Consider the following 21900-nt stretch of genomic DNA (forward strand, 5'->3'; position numbering starts at 1 on the left):
AATACAGCATGGATTGACCATTTTGTCATGCTCATTGTAGAATTGGTGGACTTAATGAACATGTGGCTTAAGTAAGACATGTAGACTAGTTTGAAGCAAGTGTTGTATATAAATAATTTATCATGATGTTTTGTGTTTGTATTCTGGTTCTAATCCATATGAATTTTGACCATTTTGAAAAGAATTTTTGCCAGCTGCAGATTCATGTTAGTAGCAAAAACATATTTCTCATACAGTTTCTTGTAAATATGGCATGGAATATATAGATTACAGTTTTCTTGTAAATATGGCATGTAATATATATGTTTGAAACACAGTGCAAACTTAGGACTACTCACCTGCACATGGTGAAAACTTCTATCCGTGCACAGTAGAACTTGTAATATTTCTTTTGCCAGTTGTTTCTTTGCACTGGGAGAAATCATATGTTTTGGCATTTTGCCGTGAACTGAACAAAAACTGCAAGAGCTTCCCTTAAATATTCCTCATAAAACATCTTTAACAATACAATAACAATTAAACCTGACCAAAAAAATCACTACTTTCTATAGTGTGTCTGTGAAAATAATTTATTATGTTCGGTCTCCCTTCTGGCAATGATAAGTTAATTTCATCAAAGGTTCAGAAGACATCCTGACCAATTTGTATTCCTTTATTACTGATAACACCTCAAAATACATGCTTCCCGCGTTTGGCCTCAATATATTCCAGCTATAAGGTAACCAATTAACAGCTTGATGTGTATGTGTTAGTTGCTTTAACAATGGATCTGCCTTGCACCATCACATTAGTGGTTGTACTGGTAAACATTACGTTTCCCCAATATACTGATTCTGGCAGGTTTCCGTAATGTGTTGACACATAAAAATACTGTGCATGTTTTTTTAAACAAAATTTAAAAAAAATTCTTATTTTAAAAGCAGTATAGATTTCAACTATAAAATAATATGCAGATGGCCTTTAAAGCTATATTTTTGCCCTGCTGCCAGTAGATATTGTAATGAAAAGAAGAGAGACATCAGTTATGTTTTCTTGCCAATAAAGATAACAGGAGAGGTGATACTCTGTTCACAAAATAATTACCCTTTCATAATGTGATGATAAATGGCCTCATTATGATTATTAATAGTGATTTGTTTTCTTTTTTTAATATCCTATTTATCATTCATTGCCCCAATTTAAAACTTCCCTGAAATTTAGAGATATTTATATTTTTCATATGGGATTAGATGAGGCATATACAGTGGAACCCCGATATAATGCATTAATTGGGGTCCAAAAAATTGGATTGTGTTAATAGTGGGGTCGTGTTAATGCAGGGTTTCACTGTATTTTACTGTTTTCAGAGAATTACTCATTAGCACATATACGTAATCTAATGTATAAGATGAATAGAGTATCAACACTGTTTACTATTGTGCCATCATGGCATGAGGTTAATCCATAATGCGTGTAATTCCACTTAAAAATTGCAGACAGATTTAGGTTAAGAAACACGAAGCATGCATATGGTTCATTACGTTCCAGGGTCTATGAACGGTGTCTGTACAAATTCCATGCTGCTAATATTTTCTCGTATGCGTTTCCGTGTACATTTATCCATTGTAAATTTCCAATAATTAATGATTGTACGCCTATTTGTTTAAAAGACTACAGCAAGAATAATTAACAATCAACACTTGCTGTCAGCATGCATATAGCTTTTTACTTCAGATTTTGTGAATATCAAAAGAAACATGTGAAAACTACTATACTAATCATTGCGTAAAGTGCAGAGAACGAGTTACGTTTGTGAACTTGTTTTCCATAATGATAAAATATTTTTATCAAAAATAGGAAATTAATAATGAGTTCATAAGCAAACACCATACACATGTAAATCCCGAGAACTTAGTGCAGTAGACCTGCAATGGTCATGACTCAACTTTATAAATTCTTTTAAGTGGAACGCATGTACAATTTTTATACCCTTTCAGTTTCCAGCTAATATGGCGGACATTATTTACAGGTCAACTGATTGTATTTAATAACACCACCAAGCCCAGCAGACATGTTGACGGCTTTCATTTTTTGATGTTTAATAAATTGTTGTTGTTGTTCTGGGGTTTAACGCCATTTTTCTGCACATGAAAGGCTATACATGGCAGCCAGTGTTAATGGTGGAAGAAGGACCCAGGAAAACACCGGAAAGAACCACCAACCCACGAGAAGCTACTGGCAAGCTTTCTCACGTACCCACATTGGCTGAATCTGAGACTTGAACCCATGCAGACAGGTGAGATGGCAGTGATCCGTAACAGAGAGCGCTTTAGACCACTCGCCACTCAGGGCCCCTTAATAAATTGTGAGAATCTTTTATCAACCACCGCATTGTCTGCTGCTTTGTTGTGTATGCAGTTCAAGAAGAAACACATGTTGGCTATTGTTTGAGCAACGATTGTATACAGATACATTCAAAACAATCAGAAAGACATTTGCTGGCTTTACTCATGGATCAGTAATAAGTAACATTTCCGATAATGTTTATTTTGGCATAACACTTAAAAAAACTGGTGAAATTGTTAAATTTCAGAAGCTATGCCATGATCATATTATACTAAAATTCATACGTGAACTCTTACCCGAAATGATAATAAAACTTGTCCACACATTTCTCGTACTTAAAAAGAAATATTTTTTTTCCTGGTACGAGAAAAATACACGTACATGTATTTAAAGGTTCAGGAACCATGCCACAATCGTATTATATTCAAATTGATAAGTAATCTCTTCCCCAAAATAATAATAATTTTTTGTACACTATTTCATGTACTTTGAAAGAATTTTTTTTTTCTTCATGTGCGAATGAATATGCAAAATTTTGGTTAGCCACACCATAACTGCGTTATATCCAAATTCGCATTATCACAGGGTGTGTTATGTCAGGGTCACACTGTACTTAGCAAACAGTAACATTGGTTGCATGATGTATCCTGTTCATGAGGTGATATTTTTTCGATGCTGTTTGAAATGTGGACATTTTAATTTAAATATGAAACATTAAAAATATGCAGTTAAAAAATCAGATAAGAATGAATAATCAGAGGATGTTTTACATGATTATAAACGGTGATCCTTTAATTCTTAAACTCCTATTTTATTATCTGATTCTTCAACTAAAAACATATCCAATCCAATTTTAATCACTATTTATAACATGTACTGCACAAACAATACTTTGGTTGTTGAACAGAAAGCATCGATCTGTATATTTTAAAATTATTTTAAATGCAAACCTCAGTTCCCGATTCAAATACAACACATTGCAATAAAAAAATCTGCTGTACTTTCAATCCTTTTTCTCACTCGAACTTGTAAAATTGTATTTAAAAAAATTAAGGGTTAGATGAAAAATTAAAGTTCTGTGTGCCAAAAAATGATTCATTTAATTGTGATTTTCATGGATACATGAGGTTCAAAAATATTAGAGGATACAAAAAATTACAAAAATTATATTAAGCTGCATTTAGCCAATTTGCTTCAAAATGCAGCTGCTAATTTCATTTGAACTTTTCTGAGGTAATTATTTTCAGAGACTCAGTTAACTGGCTGTTTCCGAATATATATCTAGGTTTCAAATGCTAATGGAAATTTAATATTGCACTTTGATGATCTGTTGTGAATTGGGGGTGGGGTCCAGCTTGGTGAATTTTGATCAGTGATCAGTTTTTATTAGATAGGCCCAAGATATTTGTGAATGTACATAATTTTGTTTCTTCCAACATTGATAGAACTGCATGATAATAGTTAGCTGAATTTAGTTTATTAAGATTTCTTGCATTAGTTTATTTTGAAAAAAAGTACTGCTAATTGGACTTTTACTTTCCTTAACAGGCACTAATCTCCAAGCACTGATTGACTACACAAGGGATCCTCATAATCACAGTGCTGCAGAGCTGGTCTTGGTTATTTCCAACAAGCCGGGTGTACAGGGTCTTCAGAGGGCTGAGAAAGTGGGCATTATGACCAAGGTGAGAAACAAGAAGAGCAGCTTAAGACAAAACTGTGTGTGCTAATTAATGTAAATAAGCATTCATCTTGTAACCAGTACTTTTCTGGCACAACACAACATCTGTACCTGCTTATTGTTTTACAACATATCTGTGAAACATATTGACTCAAATCTTTCTTGATACAGTGAATGCTTCATAAAAAGGTTTTCGGAGTCTTTTAGTTGGATTTTTTAAAACAGTTGCTTTGATATGATGGTCTGATATTTTTGTATTATATTCATAAAGTAATTATCCATGTTTTTATATGAAACTCTGCCTCATGATTGATGGCATTCATAAATTTTTTTCAGGTGATAAACCACAAAGATTACAAGAACAGAGAAGAATTTGATGATGCCCTTCACCATTCTTTGATGGCTGCTGGTGTCGAGATAGTTTGCCTTGCAGGATTCATGAGAATTCTTACAGGTGAACATTTGGCTTTTTTTCTGATATGTCTTAAATAAATTTCTGAGATACAAAGAATTATTTGTTTAATTTCTTCAGGAACGATTTCATTTTTGTACTTCTGTCATTTTTAGCTCCTCCCTATAAAATAAGGAGAGCTATTGTGTTATGTTCTGATTTCTGTCTGTCCATCTGTCTGTTACCTTTTTGGTTTCCACACTATAACTATAGTTTTTCACCATCTCCAATTATCAGACTTTTTGGATAGTTTGTTCTTATGGTAAAGAAAAATCTCTATCCTGCTCAAAACCCAAAGGTCAAGTCATTGTGACTGAAAGAAAGAAATTGGTTCCACGTGATAACTTCCACCAGACTTTGTGGATAGTTTGCACTTATGGTAGAAAAGGACCTTTTGATTTCAAGGTCAAATGGTTATTGGTCAGGTTTAATGTGACTGAAGGTTAACACAAAATGAATTTTCGGCAGTCTCAAGTTACTTTTTGGATAACTTGCATTTGGGGTTATCAATTTCACACTGAGAAGTTCTTAGTTCAAGGTCGCTCTGACTGAAAGAATAAAAATGGTTTCTACACAACAAGTTTTTTCATAATATGTGGTTCCAAACTTAGTTGATGTCTTGCATTTGGTGTAAGGTATATCTGAATTGATTCTGGAGTCATAAGGTCAAGGTCACTGTCATTGAATGAATAGTAAAATGGTTCTGCACAATAACATTGGTTCCACATGACATACTGACCGCTCTGGTGGTCTAGTGGTTAGAGCATCCACCTCGAAGTGGGAGGTCGTGGATTTGAACCCCAGCTGAGTCATACCAAAGACTTATAAAAAATGGTATTAACAGCTGCCTCGCTAAGCACTCAGAATTAAGGGTTAGTGTTAGGACTGGTCAGCCTGGTGTCATGATAATGTGACTGGGTGGGACATCATTCTACATTGTCTGCGGCATGATGCCCCACTGCAGACATTGTAGCGATATGACTGAAAAATTGTTAAAGCTACGTTGAAAATCCTAATCACACACAGACACACTCATACTGAAACCAAACTCTGCAGATGTCTTGCACCTGGGTAACAAAATCTACTTTTGATTTTGGGGTCAAAGGTCAAGTTGATGGTCTGAAAGAAGAAAAATGGTTTCTGCACAATAACATTAGTTCTGCATTACAGACCTTCACCAACTTTATGGATTGCTTGGCGGTCTTGCTTTATGGGTAAGGGAGAAACCTATTCAGTTCAGGGTTAGAATGGCAAATATCACGGTAAATCCATCTGTAGGAAGAAAAATGGTTTATACACAATAATTTCAGTTATCTATATATAGGACTGTTAAGCATGGGATAGGCATGTAGTGTGTACTCTTGTTTAGACAATGTATACATAGTTTGTCTGCAGTCATGAAACTTAGTGAGTTGGCATATCCTGATAGGTACTACACACACAAAAGTAGGTCACTGTGACCCACAGTTCATTCATTACTGAATTTGGTTAAATGTTGTCTTAAGTTTATTTCTTAATCTCTGTTCATATTAGAATCATTGGACTAGATAATTGAATGTATGTCTGTTAAACCATAAAACTAAAGTCACTAACCTCCATTTCATATATTACTGGGTTTGGTTGAGTTTCTTTGTTCAACTACCGACCAGATAGTCTCTTTTTATGCTGTTATAGACTGATATACTTAGTAAGGTTGCAACATTTTCATGTGCAAATAGCTTAGTTTAAATTATTGCTTATAAATGTTTATAAAATTGATGGCATATGAGTTATACAGAAATACATATATATATACAGGCATTATCAGATGCTGTGGTTCATGTCTGATAGCTAATATCAATGTATCGTGTATGGAAAATTCTTTTGCCATAGTTTATTCAGGTGATGGGATGTAAACGAAACTTAAATGCAGTATGTGTCAGCTTGAACTATTTGCACTTCTTTTATATTCAGGTGTAATTGCAACTTGTATTCTTAATTTTCTCTGCAGGTGGATTTGTTCGTAAATGGTCTGGACACATGCTGAATGTCCATCCATCTCTCCTTCCTTCCTTCAAAGGAGTTGATGCCGTGGAGCAGGCACTTGGTGCTCATGTTAGGATCTCTGGCTGTACAGTGCACTTTGTAGCTGTGAGTCTAGATGAATCTCTGTTTTGTATTGTATTGACCTGTTCTATTATATTTATAGGATGGTCCAGCTGTAGACCAAAATATGCCATTTTATTATATACCGACGTTAGACTTAAGTGAGGATGTTACTTAATATTTCCCCATACATTATGTTGTTGTTGTTGTTGTTGTTGTTGTGGGGTTTAACTCACTATTCATAAGCAAATCTATGAAGCTGCTAAGGAGAACATCACAAACAGTCCATGCAATAAAATCAGACCACTACAGTACTAAGATCATGGAAAGTTCCAGCTGCAACGAGATCTTCGAGATTACTAAAAAGCTAATGTCAAGAACAAATGTACACCATTTAGAACTACCCTTTCTCTAGTCGACCTTCTGGACCTGTTTGCTAATTTCTTCCGTGACAAAGTACAAACCATTTGAGATAAGCTTGACAACACAGTTTCAATTGATTCGTCGTCACCATACAGTTGGGATACAGAATTTTAGCAGCAACCATCAGCTGCATTTGAAACTGTCTCTATGGATTTAGTATTTACAAATTGTGATGAAGAATGCACCAAAGTCTTGTGAACTTGATCCAACTCCAACATCACTGCTGCTTGCGTGCTTAGATCCAGTATTGATACCTCTCTCTCATCCAGGGAATTCCCATCATTTTTCAATACTGCCATTGTAAAGCTTCTGCTCAAGAAACCAACCCTCGACCAACAATTTAAAGAACTACTGCCCAGTTTCTAATCTCCCATTCATATAAAAAATCTTATAAAAGGTTCTATCCCAACTTGTATCTCATCTGAATTCAAAAAAGTCTTTTTAGCAATGTACAATCTGCATATCGCCCATGCCACAGTACTGAAACTACTCTTCTGAAAGTAGTTAATGATATTCTCTCTGCTTTGGATGGCAGAAAGATTACAGTCCTCACCCTCCTTGATTTGTCTGCAGCCTTTGACACAAAAGACCATGATATGTTACTTCACCGTCTCCAGCATGTATTTGGCATTCATGATACAGCCTTACTGTGGTTCAAGTCCTACTTGGTCAACAGGATACAAATTGTATCTGCAAATGAAATACACTAGACCCCACTTGATCTAGGTTGTGGTGTTCCACAGGGGTCTGTTCATGGACCTGTTCTCTTCATTCTGTACACTCATTTGTTCTCAAGTGTCATAGATCATCATCCAGTGTCTCACCAATTGTATGCTGATGACACCCAAATATACAAATCTAGCCATCCAACTGAAGTTGATGCTACCATCCAAGGTGTAGAGAGGTGCATCTATAATGTGAAATCATGGATGACATGTAACAAGCTGCAGATGAATGATGATAAAACTGAGGCCATTCTGATCACAACAAAAAGACGTTCTCATTCACATCCTTTACCTCAAACAATAAATATCAGCAACATCAACATTAAATTAACACAATCAGTACAAAACCTAGGTGTTACTCTGGACAGTACTCTCACATTGCACCAACATGTCATGAACATATGCAAGGCTGCATATCTTGAGCTGAGACGTATCAGCTCAATTCGCCAATATCTTTCAGTTGATGCCACTAAAACACTTGTGTGTTCATTAGTACTTTCAAGGCTGGACTATTGTAACTCAATTCTGTCTGGTTCATCTTAATATCTACTCCAGAAACTTCAAAAAGTTCAAAACACAGCTGCTCGGATCATACTTAAGAGTACTGCTGCTCTGTACCCTACACTGGCTATCCATTCGATCCAGAATCAAACACAAAATTTGTTCTCTGTGCTATGTTTCACTGTTGGACTCTAGTCCAACATACCTATCCGATCTCACCCATGTGTACACACCAGCAAGATAATTATGCTCCTCTTCTGACAATCGTATACTCATTATTCCCACTATGAAAACAAAGTGATATGGACAGCATTCTTTTGCATACCAAGGCCCAGCAACGTGGAATGAATTGCCCACTGAACTTAAACACAAAGACACAGTGATCACATTCAAGAGTGCTCTCAAAACTCACTTTTTTCGACTGCAAGAACAAACTTAAAGATCTAATAATGTTTTATATCCTGAAATATTCTCAGCATGTTTTTTATTTTTTTAATGTTTTTTCTAATTTCATGGTGTTTGTTTTTGTAATAATATTATTATATGTTTTTTATCTTATAGGTGTTGTCTAATGTTGTAAAGCGCTTAGGGCTTCTAAAGATTAGGCTGCATACAAAGTCCTCATTATTATTATTATTATTATTATTATTATTATATCTTGTGGCCAGAGGTATAATTGCTGTTGTCATGTGAAATGGAAATTTCTTTTTTCAAAGAATTTAGGTGCCTGGCTTTTGGAACTGAAGTTTGTGCAATGGTACTAGTGGCAAATGAGGTCTGCATGTAGTTAAAAACTTTTCATTTGAACATGTTTACTGTCGCTGCATGTTTTGAATACCAAACTTTTAAATACGTTCTCCAGTTTTACAATAGCAGTTTATTATATTTTGTTACACTTTCCTGAAAACTGGTAAAACTTACGGGAAAAAAATCAACTGCCTTACTGATACGTTCTCGTCATGGTTGGCAGGTCTGCAATCAACATCTTGAAAAAATCTAGTCATAGCTTTTGTGCTTTCACCAAAAGATGCCTTATGTTACCTTACATATGTCACTCTCTCAAAAGTACATAATAACTGGTGAGTGCGCCTAACTAAGGTATTTGTTCAGTCCAGGTAAATAGGGTGCTTGTTCAGTCGTTGAAAAAGGGGCACTCGCCAGTTATTATATCCTGTTGAGAGAGTGACATGTAAGGTGACGCTGTTTGCATTTAAAATATGCATAGTGGAGAGAATGTTGGCATACCTCTATGCTACTTTATTGTTATGTGGCTGACATTATTTTGGATATTGTACTTTTGGAAATTGTACATGATCTGAGCACACTGCTAACTAAAATGACTGCTCCCTTATGCTAAAAAAATCAGCCTGAATTAGTCCAAAGTACACTCTTTGTAGCAGCTATTAAAATAGGGAAAATCAATTTTGCCAGACTAGACAATACCAGCTTCTGAAAGTGCAATGAATGAATTACCAAATATATAAAATGTAAAAACAAGTTATCAACTCTTTCATGTACAATTTACCTCTGAAGTTCAGGAAATGAAAATGACCAAGTAGAGCTAGCACTTTTTTGAAAGGTGCACATCTGGAATAAGGCCAAGCTGTATATTCTATAACCCATATTACACCCATCACTGCCATCTCGCCTGTCTGCATGGGTTCGAGTCCAAGGCTCGGCTAGCGTGGATGTGTGGGAAAGCCTGCCAGTAGCTTCTCATGGGTCGATGGTTCTTCCCTGGGTTTTCCAGGGTTCATCCTCCACCAGTTATACTGGCTGCCACGTATAGCCTATCTTGTGCTGAAAAATGGCATTAAACCCTAGAACAACAACAACACCCATCAGTCCTACACCAAAATAAAGGGTATTAAAGGTTCTTTGAACTATACCTAAGATTTACAATGTCTTTTTTAAATAACCAGTGAAGAAAGCCGGGGAAATTCTTTTTCTTTAAAATTTTAACCCTAAAACTGTAGAGCAACACCAGATAGGGTGCTTGTTCAGTCAATTTAAATAACGTGCTTCTTCAGTCAGTGTAAATAAGGTGCTTCTTCAGTCAGTGTAAATAAGGTGCTTCTTCAATCAGTGTAAATAAGGTGCTTCTTCAGTCAGTGTAAATAAGGTGCTTCTTAAGTCAGTGTAAATGAGGTGCTTCTTCAGTCATTGTAAATAAGGTGCTTGTTCAGTGTATATAAGGTGCTTGTTCACTCAGTGTAAATAGAGAGCTTGTTCAGTCATTGTAAATAGGGTGCTTGTTCAGTCAATGTTTTTGTATATTACATGCTTGATGAATATTCAAATTTACAGTTCATTCTAGGGCATAATCTGTGTTGCCAAATAAAACTCTTTAAAAACATTGAAGAACATTTATGTGTATTTCTTGTGTTATGACTCCATGGTGATAAACTAAATGGCAGAAAGAAGCAAAGCCAACAAGTTCTGTAAGACTTACAAACTAATTTAATTATCAAAGTTATAAATGAAAATGTTTGAAGAACTTAAGCATTATGAAGTGAATCCAAAATAATCCAGAAATAGTTCTGTTAAAGTCCAAAAGAAGGAAAAGTTCCTTTAAAAATTAAGAACCGGAAATACTCTGGTCTGCTAAGAATCATGACATCAAAATGGTAGTGTCCAGAACTCCATTAAATGATTCACAATAGTTTCAGAATAATATTATACAGTAAAACCTGTTGAGAGACTGCCCCTTCTACCAGCAAAATAATGGTCTCTCAAGACAGGTGGTGTCTCATAACAGGTTTGTACAAAAAGACCAGTTTCCAAGGTTCAGTTTCAGAATTCTAAAGAAACATGACCACAATCACTGTGTGTGTGTGTGTATATATATATATATATATATATATATATATATATATATATATATATATATATTCTATTTTTACATTTGAAGATCATATGTACATGTATTAGCATATGAAATCATTTCAGATTTACTCCTTTTCCTTTACAACACCCTAAATTTGTTTTACCGACATTTAAACCAGTATTTTGCATGTGGTCTGCTCTTTTTCACTTCTTCCAGTTACAATAATTATTTTCTCCAGCGTTAAAATTTGTTTTGTTTTAATATGATATTCTTCCATTGTTATTAAGTTACTAGATGTCAACATTATTAGTGCCCAGTTGTAGTATCAACTGTAAAGACAGTTTTGACATGGCTTTGGAAAATATGATAAATCTTTACATGTGCATTGCATATCTAACAATTAATGAAATAAAAAGAAACAGTTATCTCATCCAGAAACAGAATCATCTACTCAAAAGTCAACAGCTTAATTCAAAGAAGACATACAGTGATTAATTCTATAAACAAAAAGTGCAACTCAGTTGCACCAACTTGAATGGACAACAGCTTGGTGACTGAGATGTAATCACTAACATCCGAGGTGGCGGGGGGGGGGGGGGGGGCAAAAACATCACAAGCCTTTAGCACTATCAGTTGAATCCCTCAAATGATTCTCACCTGCTGGTATAAAAGACAAAAGACCTTATTCACCCCATGGCAATATGGATTAACTCTAAAGAACAGCAACATAATGTGACCATGACTTTAATTTGGGCACTATAGTGGCAAATTCAAGATATGTATTAGCCTGGTTTATGGTCTGTTCTATCTGTCACTATATACAAACTGGGTAGCCAGAATTTTTGTTGTTCTTTTCATGCGTTTTTTTTATCAGAACAATCTTTACTATTCAAACAATCGTTGTTACCAATGATTACATCAAGGTTAGTGGTGTCTCTGTTCTCGCGATACATACAGTCATTCATAGAGTTAGATATGGCCAGGAACCAGGCTAAGTGCTGGAATACTCTACAGGTACTTTTAGTCTGGTTTACAATAGAAAATATGAAGCACTAAAAGTATGCCTACAAAATTTCAGATACTGGTAGCCAACATCTTTTCTTGTTGTTAGAACATAACAAGCAGTTATTGGATTAAGGTTGGTGGAGTTTACCCCCGTTTTTTGCAATTGCGGTCATTCATAGCAGTGTCAAAATGCATATTTTGCCAAGACACAGCACTTGCACATTCAATTCCTCAAAAAGCCATCATCTTGCAATTTGCCTCATCCTATTGTAATGTCATGCAAGACAAACCATATATAATCACAAGTCCAGTCCAACTGAAATCAGCATAGATCCTGATCTACTCTTGCATAATGTACTAGCAGATCAAGGTTTGTGTTGTTTCTTCTACTGATTACTAGTAACACACTACATAAATCCAGATTTGCCAGCGCATTATTCAGTGGCAGATCTGGGTCTGTGCAGTTTGCACTTTGACCAGACTAAGAGAGTATACACTGTATTAATAGAGGGAAAATTAATAGTGTTCTAAATATGTAAATTTCATTTAACTTCATTAAAAATTCATTATTATGATAATTTTCAGGAGGAAGTAGATGCTGGTGCCATCCTAGTGCAAGAGTCTGTGCCAGTCTACCCTAATGATACTTCTGAAACATTACATGAAAGAATCAAGCATGTTGAGCACTCAGCCTTCCCTCGTGCCCTAGAATTGGTTGCATCTGAAAAGGCTGTTCTGGGTGAGAATGGACAGATAATTTGGAGGACTTAGACCATTTTGCAGGAATACTACAACACTTGGATGGGACTGCTGTCCTACCCATGACCGGGATAATAAAAAAAATATAAAAAGATAAATGCTATACCATTGTAGAAAATTGTATCAGGCATGTAAACAAAACCTTTTGGACATATGAAAGGTATTTCCTGTTGATGGAAGGTCTCATAAATCTGGGTTTCAGAATTTGTGATCAACATGTACTAGTTTGTCTCAGTTGTTTTACAAAATGAATTGGAACTTGAGAGTATATAGTGGATTTAAACCTGTAGGAGTTATATATCCTGAATAATTAACTTGATGGTTGAAAAACAAGACCACCAAGCATAATGAAAGGATTTCTGATTGTAAGTAATCTGTCCAGCACTGCTCTAGCAGGTTGTGTTTTTAAAGTTTTAAATTTTAAATACATGTAATCCAGATTTTAGGCCCTAAAATTATTTTAAACTGTAATGGTTAGAGGACATGCACAAAACTTAGCCCTGGGAAACAAATGAAATCAGTAGCAAAGTGAGACATCACTTTTCAATGCAAGTAGTATTAACAATTTTGTCAATTTTTTTTTTTTTTTAAAATTTGACTTGGCTTATATTTATTATATCCAGTTTTTTACCTTGGGTCAAGGTCATATTGTTTGCAGCAATGTTTCGAGTATGGCTGAACATGTACTCCCTTTACTTTCTGTTTGAAGTTCAACTCAGTATGTCTAACACACAAGGAGGAAGCATGACTCCAATCTGCTTTAGCCATGATATGAAAATCTGGTTAAGTACTTGATTGTCATTTCATTCATTTTAATGGTTTTGATAACAATAACATTTTCGTTGGTACAAGAATTCACAAGTATCGGATGGGAAATTAATCTTATTTTCATTTTCTAAACATATAGCCCATTGTTCATTGGGTCTTTGAATTTGTGGTTAGTAGTTTCACATGAATATAAATGAACTTTACAATATGCAAAATGTGTTTTATATGACATTATATTATCAGTAGATATATGTTGCAATATTATATGGACCTTAGACAGTACTTGTCATTTGTAGAAAACAAAACAAGTCTGTTTTTACACTTGATTGAGATATTTTTTCTCTCAGTCACGTTTTATGGTGAAAAGGGATTATTTTGTTTCAGTGAAACCCCAATACATTATTTTCACACAGTGAGCACAGACTGCCAGGAATCTGAAGAAAAATTAATCTTCTTTAGAATGATAATTTATTTGTGATATATATTTTTTATTTTGCTACATCATGAATCTCATTTAATATTCTTGTTTTTACATATATTTTTCACCATTTGTTTCATGGTTACATTGATATGGTAGCAAAAGCTTGCATTATTTTGATTTGTTTTGTATTATTTGGAATCTTATCTCAAAATGAAGACAATACAGAATCATTAGTACACTGTCAAGAACATGTAATGTTTTGTTTTTGAGGAGATTGTTATGTATTCCTGAAAACATCTGGTTTGTTATGTGCATTTGCAATATGCATGTACGTTATTTTTCTGGAATTCAGTCTGGTTGATGATAATATTAAAATTCATTCTCGTCTTATTCTTGTGTTATGGTGTTCGCAATACCAATCATCAACATTTTCCCCGTGATTCATTGGCATTTTCAGCTGGCGAGATTTAGGTATTGCTTTCCACTAGTGTCAGCAGTGTTGTAAACTTAAAGTTTATGTTAAAGTTTTTGCATGACAGATACACAGAAGATATCCAGGTTTTTTTTTTGTGGAAGATACAAGACACCATTTCCACTTCATGAGTGAAACATTTATAATATCCAGTCAAAGCAAGTCTTTTATTTTTATTATACATTTGAAGGTGTAAAAAATTCAGATTTGTATATTACAACAATGAAAGAAATGTCTCTAATTCTGTGACATTTTGTACAAATATTAAACAAATTTTCATTAATACATTTAAGGCACACATTACTACTATACAAATCGTTTGGATGGGGATGGCATCACAGTGCTGTCGACTCCATCAGCTTTGTTACATTACTAAATATATAGATGTTAATGATGGCAAATTTACCTGTTAGGGATGTGCATCTTTGTTTCAGCATATATACATAAACCTGTGGCATTTACAAGCCATCAGTCAGATTTGGCAGGAGATGCTTTGAAAATCACAATTTCAATTTGCAATTAACACTCATCCATGCCCAATTTCTTCATTGTTTGCAAACAGATGTGAATGAAATAAGAGTTAAAACTGCTTAATAACAAAGTGCATATTGTATTTAATAAATTTTTTTGCTATTTGTCTCGGTCAGCATAAGAGGCATTTTGACAGTTGGTGACAATGACTATTAAATAGAAATAGGTCATTTTAATTCTATGCCAGTATGCACAATTTATCTGGAAAATATTGGTTATGGGAGGGTCTCTTTGTGATCCATTGGCACAAAGTTGTTATTACTACTCCTCTTAAACAACTTCAGGATTGCCATGAATCTTGGGGGCCCCGAGTGGTCGAGTGGTCTAAAGCGCTCTTCGTTACGGATCACTGCCATCTCACCTCTGTCTGCGTGGGTTCGATTCTAGGATTTGACTAACGTGGGTATGTGAGAAAGCTTGCCAGTAGCTTCTCGTGGGTCGGTGGTTCTTTCCGGGGGTTTCCTGGGTTCTTCCTCCACCATTAATACTGGCCGCCATGCATAGCCTATCGTGTGCTGAAATATGGCATTAAACCCAACAACAACAACAACAAGCCATGAATCTTGACATATCCATCCATCCCATGGTGCCACTTGGAAAACAAATATGGATGCAACACTGGCCATTTGGGAAATCTTGTCATTGCTACTACTTTTAATTGATGGTCATATCAGATGAGGTTTTCACTAAAAAACTTAATGTGATGTCTAGTTAGTTATAAATGAAAATGTTGCCAATCTTATGTTCAATGTAACTTCCATAGTTGCCATCTTGAAAATCTTGTTAACACATTAACCCCTGGAGGTTTTTGCCATTTTTGCCTGAAAATCGAGTAGGAAACACATTTTGAATGCTATTTCTGAATAGACTTGAAAACACCAAATTCCCGGTCATCTTTCAATAACATACTGCCTAGTTGTGTTAGAAACATCATTTTTCGTTGGCTATTTGACTCGCGCATGAGCAGAAGGGTACAAGTTGGACTTGTTTTTTCTACTTTTTGCAAAGGCTCCTCTGTCTGTTTGCAGTTCTTACCAGTTTGCCTTAGATCTGAGAGCAAAAAGTCTAAAATCTGGACACAAAATGGGATTCCGACCACGGGCAAATTTTGTATAAAAAAAAGTCGGGTCCAAAAAATGAGGTGTTTCTAGCTGTATTTTGTAGTGCAACTAGATATTCCAGATTATTTGGTATCATTGTAGAGCTACATCTGTCTACTTTTCTATAATACCATCCACTTTAGTGCATCGTGCATGACCATGACGCCACAGAGCTCGGCAGTAGGCTACTACCTCCTTTCCCCGTAAAGTCGTTGCTAGGGGTTAATGTGTTAATGCTATTCCTCCTGAGGGAAAAGTAATATTGCTATTGTTTTCATCAGATGTATAGTCAGTCCAGAAGTGAAATTGGGTGGTGTTTACAATATGGTTTCCAGTGGCTATCTTGAAAATCTTGCTATTGCTACTCCTGAATGTTAAATATCGGCATGGGATTTTTTATTAGGTCTAATTGGTCCTACATGAAAACAGTGCTACTGTGACATCTTGGCCATCTTGTTGTTACTCTTCAGTGAATGGTCATATCATTTAGTAGAGTTATAACCTATACGTGATGGACCAATCTTCTTTTAATAAAATAACTCCCTGATGATTCCAATCTAATTGGGTATGCATCATGATACTAATTAGACCTTGGCTCAATGGGATTCTCAGCATTCTATATTGGTGGTTATTGGAATTATAGCCCCTTTTTGTCAGACCCAACCTCTTTTTTCCCAGTAAAACACCCTTAATTTTGGGGGATTTCACCCCGATTTTGTATGGAGCTTGATATTAATGAGAACCTTGGTTGAGTAATTTTCAGATTTCAATGTTGTTGTTTAATGGAGTGATAGCCCGATTCTTAGGTCCACATAACTTTAATTTCTGCATGTGAACTCGCGTATTTATTAATGTGTTACATCCAGATTAGGTTTATAGCTTGAATTTTACAAGATCTTAAGAGTTAAATTGTCAGCATTTTGTTAAATTATAAAATCTAAGAACAGTAAAGAGATGTAAGTAGAAGCAAAACTGATCCCTCAGTAGAATACAAATGTCAATGAACTATCACATAGTAAACATTCCAATTGACTGCCCTTCAGTCCAATCACCTAGTTATATGTAATTGTAAATAATTATGCTATTGCATTTTTATAGTTGGTAGTTGGACAGAAGTCTGTCTAGTTGAGATAGGTCACCTATACAAATTTGTACATATATGTACATTAGTTGAATTGATACTAAACATTATCATGTAAATTGATAGAATTAGTTGAAATATTACAAGATCTTAACATTATCCTAAGATTTGATGGAATCATCTAAATGACACTCATTATCCCAAAGCATGACGTCAGCTGTAATGATACTCAGGATCTTGAAACTCGACAGCCTCAGCTAAAACGGCTCAACAAAGGTGTGAGGTGATGAATTGAAATTGAAACAAAGGTATCAGATAAACTGGATGTTAAGAAATCAGAGTTACTGTAATTAGGCCGGTCACTGATCATTTCATTCTTTTATTTGTTTTAACCGTGTAATTTTTATTTGAATCAAGAGTAGTTCACATTTCAAATGGCTTTAAAAAAATACCAAGTTACGATACAGATATGTCAAATTATGAATAAATTATTTGACAAGTATGTTTCTAAAAAAGGAAAACAATCATGTGTTGCATCAGGTAAACTGAACCTGACCTACTTGATAACTTTGTGCATCACATCAAATAACTAAACGGGAGATCAAGAAATAATCACCATTTATAATTGTGCAGAAATCTCCTACTGTCATTATGGCATCCTTCCTGTCATTAAGTCCTTCAGACTTTATTTGCTTTGTGAGTGATAGGTAAAATTTACTCATTGATAATGCCAACCATGATCATTTAAATAAAATATGGCACAGAACTTCATATGGGTCCATTGAAGACGTGACTATCTTAACAACACTTCAGTCTCCCACAGGCATTCTTTGACATGGAATACAAACATTTCTGGATATTGTGTGCCCCTGACTTCAGAATTCATGCTATGTTGACATGTGCAGGAGTTTTTGTTTCTTGAATTTTTGGCAATGGCAGGCATTGTTGCTCATTTTCACTCTTTACATGAACTCTCATGTTTTTATTTATTTCATCAAATGCTATCATACCCTGCTGCAGCTGCAGTACTCCACAAGTAAGATGTACCTTGCAAGAATTAAATTCCATTACCTGCAGGCTAGTCATAGTAACCCTTTTCTGGAGTCCGACAGGTTAGAGTATTCTTTGTGGGATGAAAAGGAACATTTCATAGCAAGCCCAGATTACTTTTTTAAAAAAGAAATAAAGGGACCCTTTTAATGCTGGTTTCAACATTTCAATCTGTGGAACTCGTGGGTGTGTCCCATGTCCTGTCTGGAGCAGTATTTGAGTCTGTGGCAGCAAAATGCTTGGCTGGAGGTCATGGTGCAACCACATCTGCAGCTGGAGTTGGTATGGAGGACCATTTAATTAGGACTTGAGGACAATGGTCTTTGTCATGTTATATGCGCTACATCAGAGTTCTCCATAACCATCTTCTTTCAGCTCAGGAACATTTGTGTACATACATTTAGTGTCATGTGCTTTTGACGCCATTCCTTCCAAATGGATTAACACATTCAAACTGGCATCCTCTTTGGGGCCTTTAATTTGATGTATTTTTTAACTGAGTACACTTAACTCTTACTACAAACTACTTGTGCACTGCCTTCTTATGCTTTTTGTGGTCTGGATAATTTGCTATTCATGGAGCCCATTTTTTCTGCAACAAACAATCTTTGTGTGTTGGACATGATATTTCATATAGATAAACACTTATACATTCTGCGTTGTAGAGCATCAAAGAAGGACATTTTCCGTCCAGGTGTGGATATCATTAATGATATGAACTATGATGTCCCTTCCATGTGAAGAGGAAATTCGATCATATTTAGATATTTGCTGGAGCTCGCCTTTGTGATCCACTATTCCTCATTGACAGTGGTCGCGCCTTAAGCAGAACTATATTTATTGTTACCATTAAGGTTGTTTTGCTCAGGTTAGATTATGATTCACATCGCTATAATGGACACACCTTCCACATTAAGGTGGCTACCAGTGCTGCTAAGGCTGGATTCCAGACCATCTGATCCAACCTTGGGTTGATGGTCCTCTAATATATATTGTAGATATATTCAGGTGCATCCTGATAGAGTTAGCTATGTGTAGAGGCAGATGTCACAGTGTGTGCCTCACTTGTCGGTTCACACTTGTGTCGATCCATGTACTATTTTGCTTCTTTACTTACTGATATTATCATAGAATTTCAGAACACTTTAGAAACATTGTATGTCAGTCATTCATTTTCACATCCTATGCTACATTGTCATTTCAGCTGTATCTTCTATTAGTGGACATGTGACTTCATAACTGGTTATCTAATACATATTTAATATTTATGCCTTTAGGCACATCAGGTTTATCATGCGGCTTGAAACCTGGTTCATGCATTTTCATGTTATTGCATTCTCAGTCATTATTTTTATTTATCCTTACATTTCCTTAAATTGGAGGCCTCCATTACAGTTACATTGTTCCATAGTCACAGAGCTCCCTTCACTTCCTTTAGTCCATTGCCAAGTTTCATGCATTCACAACTTTGCTTTTGACCCCCATTTATGTCAGCATTTAAATGTACTCAACTATCATGGCCATATATTTCATACCTACTTCCTATGGTGCATGTATGGAGTATTGGCTGATGTTTGTTATCATAGCAATCCTCAAGATCAGACTTACCGAGTTTATTAGTGTCCCTATATACCTCATGTCAGCCCCATCCCAGCTCCACGTACAGGTGTTGGATATGCTTCACAACCCTACAAACTCCCCCAAATCTCTTCCTGAGGTATTCCTATAGAAAAAATGCAGACCTCAGCTGGTGCAGTGTGCTGTGACAGGATTTGCCCCCATTATGCCAAAGATTATTTATATTGACAATAAAGTTTGTAATGAACCTATATATTGTGTGTTATTTAAATCCTTTAGCGCTCTTTATTAATGTGGTCACTGTAATAAAGGACTCTTTCACTAATAACAACAAAAATAATTCTTTTAGAGTCATTTTATTTTAGTTTTAATTGGAGTGTTGAGTTGAGCAGAATGAGCTAAAAATTTGTTTATTTTGTAAGTTAGAAATGTTAGGTCATTGAGTAACATGTTCTGTATAGCTTGTTCAGGTCTGATTTTTTTGTACAGTCAGAACCATAAAATACTAATTATTTTTTATTAAATTTTTGCTGACTCTGAAATTAAGTTTTTTGTGTATGAAAAATCACATGTTAGGCAGTATGATGCAGGTTTCTGACAGCTTTTACAGAAAGAAAATGTAGCTCAAACTCTTGTTGAGGAACTAAAATTATGAACATTGAAAAATTAACTATATTCTAGTTTCATTCAAATCAGAGAGGCAGTATATAAAATATTTCAGACTTTTTGAGCTTGTGTCCATGATTCAAAACTTTGAAGAATGAAAAATACTGATGTATGATTAGTAGCATCTTGATCAACTTTGATCCTTTGGGGGTCACAAGATTCACAGCTCCCCCAGTATAGATAAAATCAACATCTATTTATTATATGTAGATCTGATAAATGTTCAAATTTGGGAATCCCCATCCATTTAAATTAATCTAGCAGATAAAAGCAATGCATCTTGTATTGGAGAGTTATTCTTAGGAATAATATTTTCTGAATGATGTTTCTCACTGTCCTAAATGCATAAGTTTTAATTTTATTGGTGAAGTGAAAGGTCAACAGAACATGGTCCCATATCAGAGTCCATTGGACCATCCTTATGTTGCAGATCTTGAACTGAATGAAATTGAACAAGCCTTTGTACATAGGATGGCAGATCATTTATTGTGCAGGGTTCAACATCCAAGCTAATCTGGTTGTTCATTAGTAAAATGTTGGAAGATATGAAAAGTTTGCTTAACCAAGTCCCCCCAAGCTTTGTGAGAAAAACAAAAGTATAAAACAGCAAGAAAAAATGAAAATGAAAGAAGACAAAATTTGGTCCATCCATCTGGGACAAGACCAGCATCGCAGGATATAATCATCTATGTTCCTGGTCATTAAAATGTTGTACATAAAAATTATGGTCCAGTGCCTTAATGGCTAGGACTAGAATACAAGATTACACGAGATCTGATTGGTTGTTCAGTATTGCAGAGGTCAGCCCACACAAGATATCCATTTTGCATGCTGAGATGAGGATCATAGGATCTGACATCTGTTTATATGGGCCAGGAATTCAAAACAAAACCAAGTGGCATTTATCAAGGTAATTTTAATATTAGGTCCATTTAAAAGATATATATATATACACACACAAGTCAGATTCCTGTGCAAAGATGGAGGTATCTATCGGAACATACAAATTCCATAAAACAAACTTATTGTGACTACCAAGATATCAAGGGAGCTTGTAATTTTGTGAAACCTACATTAAGGTCCCCTGGGTAGTGAATAAATATGGGAAGTGTTGATTCTACAATATAACCCTTCAGTGAATGCTGGTCCACACTTTAATAACAGTCGTGTCATTTGGAGCAAAAGAAGTCAACTACCACGGTCAACGATAAATCAACAAGTGGCCAATGCCAAACTACAAAGTAAGACCACCAAAAGGTCATGTTACAGCTGTTATTTGAAAGAAAGGCATGTCAAGATCTGACTTGATGTAGGTATTTTGTCGGAATATAGGGAAAGTCCTGTCTCTTGGTTGTGAGTATAAGTGAAATCTAAACCTGGTATGTCCTTTTTAATGGGACAGGACCAGTATTCTTACTGCCATGAAAAAACAACACAGAACATGACAGATG

At 35.3% G+C, this 21900-nt stretch overlaps 1 protein-coding gene across 1 annotated transcript in view; it reads left to right on the forward strand.

The window, feature by feature from the left end:
* The window catches only part of LOC149781807 (trifunctional purine biosynthetic protein adenosine-3-like), a 96516-nt gene extending 82155 nt beyond the window's left edge, over positions 1–14361 (forward strand). Inside the window, exons 18-21 of the mRNA XM_089935972.1 lie at positions 3874–4010; positions 4343–4460; positions 6448–6587; positions 12609–14361. Of these exons, the coding sequence (XP_089792098.1) occupies positions 3874–4010; positions 4343–4460; positions 6448–6587; positions 12609–12794 (581 nt within the window). The 3' untranslated portion in view covers positions 12795–14361. The remainder of the gene's footprint in view (positions 1–3873; positions 4011–4342; positions 4461–6447; positions 6588–12608) is intronic.
* Positions 14362–21900: the final 7539 nt, after the last annotated feature.

This window comes from Sinohyriopsis cumingii, chromosome 15 (assembly GCF_028554795.1).
Source record: "Sinohyriopsis cumingii isolate HCF-2022 chromosome 15, ASM2855479v2, whole genome shotgun sequence".
NCBI lineage: Eukaryota > Metazoa > Mollusca > Bivalvia > Unionida > Unionidae > Sinohyriopsis > Sinohyriopsis cumingii.